General features: G+C 43.7%; 1 protein-coding gene across 1 annotated transcript; it reads left to right on the top strand.

Moving 5' to 3' along the window:
- Positions 1 to 3,147: 3,147 nt before the first annotated feature.
- On the top strand, positions 3,148 to 4,498 carry LOC139593199 (apovitellenin-1-like). Its single transcript, XM_071433897.1, is given in 4 exon segments — positions 3,148 to 3,190; positions 3,193 to 3,261; positions 3,635 to 3,794; positions 4,399 to 4,498. Coding segments are annotated over 4 exon segments (372 nt in total).
- Positions 4,499 to 11,931: the final 7,433 nt, after the last annotated feature.

Genomic DNA, 11,931 nt, shown 5'->3' with positions numbered 1-11,931 from the left:
TGAAAAGTGTCTGTTCTTATTTCTTGACTTAACCTTTTTATACATCAGTAAGAATCTTCTGTTATTAATTTTTTGGACAAAAATCCAAAATGGTTTGTTTGTATGTAGGATTTTCCCCCCCTTATTTTGGAGACTTTTTTTTCTTTGTTTTTCTAAGAAAAAAGGTCATTTGGATAAATAACTAGAGTGGAAAAATGTGTGGAAACCACTAGCAGCCCTCTTCAATGATGTGACTCATTGTAGCTTGGCTGCCATATCTGTAAAATGAGAACACTGTTTGGTTCTAATGCATTTGGAGCACCATGAGAGGAAAAGTCCTCTAGAAATCTTGTTTGGTTGATAAATGAAGGTACTGGTTGAGCTTTTTGCACTTCCCACATGTGAGAGTCACCTAAAATAAGTGGTCAACATATAAATGGAAATCTGTTTGGTCTCATACAGTAGGCTTAATTTCTGTCCTCCCATTCCCCAGCTGATGCCCTTTGTAGTTCAGTGTTGCAGCCTTTCTGTCTCTTGCCCCTGTCTACATGTGCCAAACACAGGTGACAGGACCTAGTGGAGACCCAAGGGGCACTTGGAACATGAGCTATGGGAAAACATTCCCTACAGAAGCAATGTAGCCACTTTCTGACTGGGACTGGGGAACGTCAGGAGATGTTACCATAGAATCTTAAGAATGGAAGGGACCTTACAAGATCATCTCAACCACCCTGCCCCTGCCTTAGGCAGGGATACCTTCCACTAGACCACGTTGCTCAAAGCCCCATCCAATCTGGCCTTGAGTACTTCCAGTGTCCACAACTTCTCTGAACAACCTGTTCCAGTGTCTCACCATCCTCACAGTAAAGAATTCTTCCTTGCATCCAATCTAAATCTACCCACTTTCAATTTAAACCTGTTTCCCTTTCTCCTGTCAATACAAGCCTTGGTCAAGTCTTTGTGTTTCTGATAAGAACCCTTTAAGTATTGAAAAGCTGCAGTAAGATCTCCCTGGAGCCTTCTCTCCAGGCTGAAGCCCCAGTTCTTTCAGCCTTTCCCCATGGGAGAGGTGTTCCAACCCCATGATAATTTTTTATGCCACTCTGGATCCACTCTAACAGCTCTGTGTTTCTTGGGCTGGGGATCCCGTGGCTGGATGTTCCTCCTGGTAAGGTCACAGAATTCACAGAATGACTAGGTTGGAAGAGACCTTAAAGATCATCAAGTCCAACCCATAGTTTTGACAGCTGTCTCAGGTGTATTCTCATCTAGTCAGCCTGTGCAAAGAGTTGGTCACACGGAAAGAAGCATGAGAGTGGTGCACACCTCTGTGCACCATTTGGTTAATGCATTTGCTGTAAATGGAGAGGAAACTGGTTGTAACAGCTGCAGGTAAGTGCCAACAGTCAGAGCAGTGGGGTTAGAGCACAGGAAGAGTGGGAGCAAAATTTAGCCCAGCTGTAGCTGCTATTAATGTGGAGTTTGGTCAGTTTATGAAAGGGGCCTCTATGAAATGGTTGCCTGCAAAAGTAGGGGGCTCAGTGACCCAGAAGCTGCCTTCCACAACTCTTGGGCTCAGGTCAGAATGACCCTCCATTATCAAATCTCAAAAACAGGTCCAGAGTCCTCCACAGCTTCTTGCCTGTCCCGCTGAGCTGGATGTGCTTGCAAAAGAGCAAATGGGGAAACAAAGCAGGACCTTTGACCCCTTGCTACCACTATATTAGCTCTGCATAAATGCCAGGGTCTCAGATGAGCACCTACCTCAGCGTGAGAAAGAGAGAAAGCAGGACAGGTAAGAGCTGAACTCTGTTCTGGTGGCTTGGACTTTGTGACTGGTGTATCTAGCTCATAGATGAGTGAAGGTAGTCTTCTAATTTGCCCCATCTCCTACTGTGAACCGAAGTGTGAGCCCTTCTCACACTCTGTAGCCAGGAATGGTGCTGAAATAGAGGAGGGTGGGAGTACCTGGGGTCACCTGCTCTGAAGCTGAGTGATGGATGCTCCATAAGACAGTCATAGGAGGGTCAAGCCCATGGTGGGAGTTGCAGAATTTCCGTCTTGGGAGATGCATTACCTTTTCCCAGGTGCCTTGAACACAGGGACTGCAGGTTCTAAAGCAGGTAAGAGCATCTCATCTGTTCATGCTCCTGGGAAGCAAATTTCTGCCTTTTGTGTACACGGAGAAAAACTGGCTCGGGGATTAAAAATCAAGGAAGGGTAGTAAAGGAGCAACTGTACCAACATCTAGTGAACTGGGTGGTAGCTTTTGGAGGTAATCTGCGCAGATGGAAATCTCCTTACTGGGGGATAAGATGGAATATTGACTTGTAACACCACGGGATTTAGCAAAGCATTCATATATAATAGACTTACAGCCTACTTTCCCTTTGCAATTCCTATGTTCAACGTTTCATTCATGTTCCTCTGAGTGATGCAGCCCCCTAACTAGGGGCATAAATAAATTTTAATTTCTAAACAGCTTTTTAAATGCAGTGTGTTTGGAAGCTTGTTTAGATGTAATATTTTCAGTGTGCCAAGTAGCAAATTCTGACTTTTTTAAAAGACAAAGGTAAAGGAAGTCGGATGAAACTAAATTTTGCATTCATTCACTTTTGGGAACTTGTTCTGCTTAGGCTACTGTCTGCTACATTAATCCCAGAGTGAAAAAGACAAGGGAACCTAGTTAGCTACTTGGGGTTTTCCTCAACTAAAGCAAGACAAAGTACTCAGATCACTGGGTCACTAAGATGATCATTGTATGTGATGTACTAACCAGCACAATGTTCTTTAGAGCAATTTACCAAAACAAATCAAATGAAGAAATCCCACAATATGAATTTTCCAGTTGTACTTAAGCATTTTGGAAACCTATTCTGACTTCTAGCACTTTTACTGATTTGCTCAGTGCTGAAACTCTCATAAGAACTAGCTCTCATAAGAACTAGCTTTAACTGCCTGTGTTTCTTTGGGCTCTGAAAGTTATTATTGTGGATATTTGTGAATATACAAAGAAAAGGATAACATTTTTATACTGCCTTTTCCTCACTTCTTCAGAGGAAATGCGCATGATCTTTCTGTTCTTGTCTTCATTTATTGGTTAGGTTTGTTGCAAAAATCTGGTGTTTAACCAACATTTTATTTCTCTGAAAACAACCCACACACTCTATGCTGATTCCTGCAGGTCTCTCTGTGTAGAGAGCAGAACTGGTACTCAAACCATGCTGCAATCCAGGGCATTGGTGATAGCTCTGATTCTGCTCCTTAGCACCACCCTCCCCGGTAAGTCTGAAAAGCTTTGCGGCTTATCTGAGACAAAGCTCAGCTCTACAGGAAGTAGGAATGCATCATGAAGTAGGAATGAAGCCAAATAATTCAGTTGAAGACCATGAATACACAGTGCTTGGCAGTGTGGAACAAGTCAGTAGAGACCTGGCATGAAAACTGCCCATACTTGGTGCAAATACTCTGCCGTGGAAGGTCTATGACTTAGATACCCATGACTGGGTGAAGAGAGTGTGCTGAATGCTGTAGAGCAAATTCTGGGAGAGGTTCTGAATCTCAGAATTTCAAATCTCTTCCCCTGCAGCTGGGGGAAGATCCCAGAGACACAAGAGACATGAGAAACCTCATGGGGTTTTACCTTTTTTCTCAGAAGTGCAGTCAAAGTCCATCTTTGAGAAAGACCGTCGTGAGTTGCTGGCCATCCCTGAGACTATTGCATCTTACTTCTATGAAGCTGTGAACAAGGTGTCCCCTAAAGTCAGCCAGTTCTTGTTGGATACTGTCCAGAGTCCAACAGTTATTGCGGCCAGGTATGGAAAGCTCTGTACTAACACTCCCACAGCCATGTGTGAAAAGGGAGAGGGAGGTGTGGGAGAAAGAACAGCTATCTCTGTGGAGAGATCCAAGGGGAAATTAATCAGCAAACAAAGCCTGATGTACCAAGGGAGCGAGGTGTTGGAAGGGGGGGTGAGGTGATATGGTCTGCTGGTGAAAGGTCTTCCCAGGGAGGTACACACAGTGTTCACAGGGATGGCAGGTACTGCTCTTTATCCACGGGTAGTGACAGAGGAGGCTGCTGGCTGGTGGGAAATCAGCTCCTCTGGAAGGGTGCTGCAGGGCTGTGAGGGGCTGAGTACTCAGTGACAAACCTAGCTTGGCTCTAGCTGTGCATATGCCTTGCTCAGCGTAGGGGAATGAGCTTCCTCACAAAAGGAAAAACATGATCACCCTAGAGACAGTTTCATGTAACTCATGGCACACATGTACTGCCTATTCCTGTCTTCTGAGGAAAGCCCCTCTAGGATTGCTGAGGAGCTTTGCACTCCTGGTGACAGGCAGAGTAGTAATTACAGCAGACGGGAATTACCCTCATACACTTGTGTGTCTTACCACATACTCTGTTGTCTCCTGCAGACAGAGAATCGCCAAAGAAGCAACTAAAATCAGTATAATGTTCGAACAGCTGATTGAAAAAATAAAGAACGTGTGGTACACAAGAGTCCTAGGCTATTAGCCAAATTAAGACAAGTCAGTGTTTCCTGATGTGAGCGTGTAACACCTTCCAGCGTCTTCTTTCCCCCTGCCCCCCCTACGGACCAAGATCAGTCAATAAGACAGAATCGATGCTCCTCTTAATGCCACTAGAGGGAACCCACCTTCAAAGACCAAAAGATGGAAGGCGTCTGCTGAAGCCATCTGCTGAAGCCTCCCCAGAAAAAAATCAAGCAGCTGGGCATGGGGAAGGCAATATAGAGATTCTTCTGTAGCCAAATCTTGAAAATTAATTCCTCCTGAATGGCTTGGTCATTGCCCCCCTAATAAAAAAAATATTAGTTGTTACACTTCCCTAAGTTTGTTGTTTGTATTGAGCATTATGGAATCTGACTCGCCTTGGCATCCCATTCTGCTGAGAATGTCGCTGTGATTCACAAGAAGTGTTTGCAGGCAATGCTAACAAACCCTGAGTGTTCAGGCACTTTGAACTAAGCTCAGATTTATCTTGGGTGGAGGAGGCACTACCTGAGCATCTCTTTGAGTAGCCACAATTGATAGTGCTCCTTGGTTAGGTGGGAAGCAAATAGGTGCACCTGTATCTTGTGTCTGAAGACTTCAGATAATTTGGGAAAACAAATGCCAGTAAATAAAACTGTCCATCAACCTAAACTGGACTTTGGAAGTGTATCTTATTGGTCAGAGAGGCTACTGAATGACCTTTTCCAAAGGAGAAATGAATGGAAAATTTCTCACTATCTTGACCAGTTTATGAGAGGGACCTATGCCTGGCATTGTGTATGAAGACCTGGCAGGTCCTCATCAGTCCTGTGTAACTGCATTGGCCCAGATGCCCACACTGGACAGAGAAATCTATCTTCTTTCTCATTAAGCAAGCAGAAGCAAGTAGGCAATTTTTTTGAAGTCACAGTAGGAGACTGTGGCATAGGCTAAAGCAAGCCAATTATTTTGTTGTTTTGGTTTGTTTCTTTAATTATCAGTCAGATCAGTTATAAGCTTGCACTTAACCACTTGCCTGGAATAAAATCCCCTAATTTTCCATTTTCTTTGTCCCAGCAGCTCCTTTTTACCGTGTGCAATCATAATGAAATCAGGGTCCCTATGCTGTGCAGCAAGTTCTTCCTTCTCTGATGGTTCACCAGCTCTGCAGAGATGTTTTGCAGGTTTATTCATTGCTGCTTGTATTCCTTAGACAGTCTGTGCTTCTCTGGCCCAATGAACAAACATGCATACATATTATGTAAATGGACCTGTATTTAGGAGGAGATTCAGAAAAGCAGACTGTTATGGTGATAAGAATATTTACCACATGAAAAAGCCAGGTCCTTTAGCTCTTTTGCTACAGGGACAACTTCCTGCTTGTTTCCCATGTGTCTGTTCAATCTTTTCTTTTTTTTTTTTTTCCCTAAATATAACACTTAAAAGGAGAAGCCCTGCAACTTAAATCCTCTCTTGTCCCAAGGAATAATTCAGCATTCTGAATTTTCTCAGAATAGAGCTTGTTCTTCTGTCATTTCAAAAGTACTTCTTTCTGACAGAGTGAAAGTTATGAGTATATGAAAGAGCCTGAATATTCTCTTAAGAATTTGGTGTCCTGGAAATCAGCATTTCAGCCTTTTCAATCTACTTGTATGCACTGCCAAAAAGAGTAGGAAAAATTTTGGAAAGTATAGGGATCCTCATGTAGCATTTTGAGCCTGTTGTGTGACTTCACCAATGCAACCCAGTGATATTTCTGTATTGCATCACTGCACAGCTGGAGCAGCACAGTAGCTGGTATGAATTCTGTGCTAAAACATTAAATAGTTGACATTTTGTTAAGTGCACTTAATTTTATCTTTTTGCTTCTTTGCAATATGACCTCCATAAAATCCAAGCCAGACGAATCCCAAACAGCAGTTTGATGTCTGATTTTAGCAGATGGGCAAACGAGAATCAGACTGTAGATCTCTGTATTTGTTTGCACTCAATCTGCTGACCACATAGTTAGTTATCTATGCATTTTTATGCTTGAAAAAAACAAGTCGAAAACCTTCCAGGTAGTTAATCTCTTGTACAATCTACAACGTGGGGAAACCTATGAAGAGCAAAGTAGACAACCTTCCACTGCCACTTCTACCCCTGATGTTACCAGCATCCTTTAAGACAGAAACTAGCAGCTGAGACAGCATTCAGGCTGGGATTGGGTAGAGGAAAAAAAGATTTTTATCCCAAAAAGGACCCTGGGGCAAATTAATGGGACGTGTAATGAGTGGGCCATTTTATACCTCAATTTAAAAATATTTCATATCTACTCTCAATTCTCAATTGGAATAAACAGGTTAATCTGTAATTTCTTTTTAAAATATGTACAGAAATCACTTCCCAAGTGATGTCTGTTGCAGAGTTCACTGAGTGCTTCAAGATTCTTGGAGAGGCTTCTTAAGTGAAGCATTTGTTTCAGTGAGATTCATATCATAGAAACTTTCTTGTTGAGTAATTGTCATTCACTTTGCAGATTTGGAAAAGCTTGTGGTGTAACTGGTTCAACTGAGTCAATTAACATGAAATCTTAAGAAATGTCAGATTTCTGCTGTTTCTGAGATGGGGGAATAACCCCTCGGGTGTTCATGATTTCTGCAAAAAACGCCCTTTCTTGAAAAATACTTTTTATGGTGGGTACTTTACACCATTTTCAGTGGCTCGGATTGTTGATGGCATTTACACTTCCTAGCTCTCCTCTGCTCTTTAGCGCTTGGAAAAATCACTAATTAATGCTAAGGGAACGCAGGCCTCGGGCTCTGTGCTGCTTTGAGCAGTGGTTGCTGCCCTTATCGATGAACAGCCCAAGTCCTTCCTCAGCAAAAAAGTCCAGCACAGGATGTTTGAGAAGGCAAGGACTGGAAAAAAATCTTGTAAAATATTTGAAACCTCCGGCTGGTACTCACACCCACACACGCAGACATTCCATCTCAGTACCGCAGTTTTTGTCCCTTCGTGAGGGCCCTGCGGGCAGGCACAGCGAGGGGAAGGAACAGGCTGAGATGCTGGACGCGGACTAAGGCGCAGAGCTGACATCGTTCTGACGGCTCTGCCCTTCCCCACGGGCTATTGGCAAAGAGACTTTCCCAGGTTTTAAACATAAACGCCAAAATCACAAACGGGGAGCCGTTTGTGCATGGGGGCGTGAAGTCAGTAAGGAAAAAGGGGCACAAGGATGCTGCGGGGGCAGCGCCGCCTGCGGAGGGGCTCGGCGAGCAGCGGGAGCCTTGCGTGCCGGCCGGGATCAGTCAGCGCCCGCTGCTCTCGCTCCCCGCCCGCCGCGCCGGACGCAGGGCGGGCGCTGACTCAGAGCGGCACCGCCGCCGCCGCCGCTTCGCACGCGATGTCGCCGCGTCCCCTCATCCCCCGCGGCCTCCCGGCGCCGCACAGGGAGCGCGGGCACGCTCGGGGGGCGGGAGCTGCCTGGGGAGAACAAGGGGTCCCCAGCCCGGCAGGGGATGCTCGGGGAGGCGGGAGGCGGGCAGGAGTGGCTGGAGGAAGGGAGGAGCAGTTTTACAGCCGTAATTCCACTCTTTGGTGAGGCTAGGACAGGTAAATTCCCCCCTGCTGGCCGCCTGACCCCGTGGAATGGGAAGTGTGCTTCGGCATGGGCCGGGCTGGGGCTGAAAGGCTGCAGCTGGGTCGGCGTTGGGTGGGGAGGGTTTGAATGTTTTTTCCGTAATACACAGAAAGTTTTTTTTTCTCATGTGTTTGCTCGCTTACCTGCGTGCTCACCCGAGAGGTGGGGGCTCCTTTCATCTGGGTGTGTAGTGACCACGCTGTGCTTTGCAGACACAGTTTTTTGTGGGGGAGAAAGGGTGTGCCGGGTTAGATGATCCCGTGTTGCAGATTTGGGGCGATATGCGATTAGGCCACTTCTCAAAGTGTTTATTTGTGAAATGTTTCTTAAAGGGTTTTTGAGTTTGCTATTCAAAAACCTAGAAAATTGCAGCATAAGTACAAGCTAACTGTTTTGACAGTAGCTGTGTTAAAACTGCATTATTAAAGTTTCCCACTGCCATGACATGGTGGTGTTCAAATGTGCACTACAGCATCAGGTACACCCCGTGCCTCCTGGGAGAAGCATTAACCTGCCCACTGCCATACAGGAGTGTATCTGGGAATGGTTTAAAGAACATTTGCTATCGACCCTGACATGCACTGATTCCTGAAGATCTTAACAGAATAAATATTTACAAGTACAGCTGCTGTACATGTCAGTGAAGAGCACAGCTCATTTATATTCACCTTTATACTCACAGCTGTCTATCTTCAGGTTTACAGTATCATCCTTGTTAAATGGATTCAGATGTTGGTTTTGGGGCTATTTTATTCTCAGTTCGCTTGAGAGAAAAAAACTTCAGATGTGAGGGAAAATGTGTGAGTGACCCAGTGTTTGAAAACAAGTGGATTAAGTTCCCTGCTTAGAAAAAATACTTCAAGACAGTTATTTTTTTCCTGATTGTAACATTTTCTCTTCTTTCCAAAGGCGTCATTGTCTCTTGCATTTCTCGGGAGTGCCTGATGTTAGAAGTCCTGCCAGTGAAGGATTGCTCCCTTTGGAGTGGAGCACAGATCCTCCCAGGTAACCTCTTCAGCAGCAGCTTCCAAATGCTGTGCTCAGATGGGCTTTGATACTTGGAGGGCACAGGACTGTAAAACAGCCGACGTGGCTGTGGGACCAGCAGGAATAACCTGTTCTCAGCTGTGGTTAATTAAATCCAAAGTTTTGTTGTTTTGTTGGTTTTGATTTTGTTTTCTTTTTTTTTTTAAGGAAGGAAACCCACATAAATCAAACCTTTTTAATGGCCACTGGCTGTTTTGTCCTTAGTTTAATTCTGCCTTTTGTCAGTTAAACTGCCACTGAGGCTGTTGGCTAATTCAGCCTTTTAGGTTGCCCATATTTCTGAGCAGTTTTGCTCAGCATGAAAGTGGGAAGTTTCCTATTTCTTCTTTTTGGGTGGCAAAAATAGTTGGAGCTACATACAATTATTTTAGCAATCTAAGTAACTAATTAAGCCTTTTCTGGTCAGGAAAATGCTTGTGGTATTTAGATTTCAAATGAGCTTTTATTATTCTAATAATAAGGTTGACTTGATAGAAATCCTATTTTGTAAAAATAACTGGTAGATTTTGATAGAGGGAGAAAATGATAATTTTATTTGGAGTTACCCATTTTTCCAAGTAGTACTTTGATACCCCAGAAAAATAAAATCTATTCTATAAAATCAACATATGTATACATGACACGTAATACTTATTGAGAAGCAATGCTTCATCCAAAACAGTCATTAATCTGATTAACTGTGTTTCTAAAACGTTCCTTGTTCATATAAACTCCATTCTTCTTCTCTGGACTTCTTAATAGCAGTTAGGTTTAAAAATTTTCCACTTCAATTGTAAGCGCCTTTTGCTCCATCATATATTATTGAGGAGGGTTCACTGTGGGGGTGAAGGAGTGAGGAAAAGAAATATTTCTCTGTTGAATTGACTCACCATAGGTCAATAATTTTTGCCAGCTCATGTGCAGAAATATGGTGCGGGCAATTGTCATCTGTAAACCTAGAGAAAAAATTCTTGTATCAAAAGACAAAAGACAAGAACAGTAGGCACTGTTAAAAGTCTTTTGGGCAGCTCATTGGCAGCTATTCACCAGAGAGGGCTGGCAAGTAATGCAGACATTGCAGACTCTTGTCATAACACATAAAATCAAAATATGGAGCACGAATGCAGAAAGTACTTCAGTTCTTGACATGCATTTTCCCCCACAGAGTACCAGGGTTTATAAATGATTCCCTTGATGAAGCAAATCTCAGACCTGACTTAAATAACTGAGTAAATAAAAAACTTGGTTTTGAAGCACCTAAATTGGTATGTGGCAGCATGGCTGTTCCCTGAGTGGACTGACTATGTGTGATGCTAATAGGTGGTTATACCCTCAAAACTCTTCAGCTTTCCTTTTAAAGGAATGTTAGTTTCCCTTCCAGTGTGTGTAAGGAAAGCGTGTGGTTAAAGGGTAAACCTACAAGTTCAAAATCAAGTAACAGGAACCTCTGAATAGATTTGGCATGGCATCTCATGATTTTCAGTGAATTTGGTGAGTTCTGAGCATAAAGGACAGCTACCTACCCTTATGGGTTTTGACAGATACGTGTGAAAAATAAGCTGTTAAGTGTGTGCTCTTAGTGAACCAGATGATTGCCTGCAGTCTTCTTCAGCTGTGCTGGTAATGGCACTCGTTAGAGCATGAGTCAGAACACAGGCTTGCTTTTTTCAGATAAAAAGGAAGATGCACATCACTATTTGTCCTCTCCATGAACATGAGACACTCTATGCTAAAGCCCGGTAGTTACCTTGCAGCTGTTAGCAGACACTTCAGCTGCTGTGTTTTTATCCCACAGTTTATCCTGTCCTTACAGCCATGGGAGAAGAGCAGGGAGCAGAGGTGCCTAAAGAAGAGAACACAGATGCCTAAATCACTGTGACCTTGCCCTATGCTTCATCCAAGTTGCTTGAAGGCACTTTAAGGAAGGTGCAGCCCGCAGCATCAGGAAACCCAGTCCAGCAGCACAGCTGGGAGCACTATTTGGGTGGCTCCTCTCTCTATGTGAGGCCACAGAACTATGAATTTCATGGGTCTTCAGAGCTTTTGGAGATGAATCATTAGCATGAATTCTAGGACACAAATTAATCCAGCTGGGTTCACTGCTGGGTAGGTAGTTTGTGAGTTAGGCTTTTAGTCTTCTCAGCCAGCCAAACCCCAGCTTTCTTGAAGTTAGTCATATAAAATTCCAGTTAATTTTCAACAAAACCAGCAGTTTCCATACTGACAGTAATTACTTATTTGGACAACAGTGGAAATAAGGACTTATAAGCATCATCAGTCTAGTTGCACAAGTACTTAAAAATTAGAAGAGGAGAGTTACTTCTCCTTTATGAATCAGCAGGGGTTTCAGACATTTTCAATAGCTTCAGGAAGGTCGCAGACTCTTGAGTGGCTGTGCAAAAGTGTGTGTCACGGCACCATCAATGTGGTTGCCAAAACACGACTCCTGGAAGCTAGGAGATTATAAGGGTTACTCAAGGTTTATTCTCTTCTCTAGCTCTAGATTTTTCCAAAGCCTTCTTCTCTCTTCTGGTGAGACATCTGAAAAAGTTTTTAAATTACTTGGTTGTGTTCCTAAGTGGTCAGAAGTACCATGTTCTCTGACTAGATTTCATAACCTCTGACACCCTATCTAGAGCTGAGGTTTTGGGCACACCACTGCACTTCTCAGTGCATTTGTTGCCCTCTTCGCTTCTCAGCACCTCTCTATCCATAGTGTCCTGGCTGGTTACAAGGAGAACAGAAGTTTATGTGTGTATATGTGTCTCTTGAAAGCTGCCAAGCTTCTACTCTTACTTGCAACACCT

Source organism: Agelaius tricolor, unplaced genomic scaffold (assembly GCF_023055355.1).
Source record: "Agelaius tricolor isolate 1412-34295 unplaced genomic scaffold, bAgeTri1.0.p SCAF_9, whole genome shotgun sequence".
Classification (NCBI taxonomy): Eukaryota; Metazoa; Chordata; class Aves; order Passeriformes; family Icteridae; genus Agelaius; species Agelaius tricolor.
The sequence above is the reverse complement of the archived record's forward strand: the minus strand, read 5'-3'. Positions and strand labels throughout refer to the sequence as shown.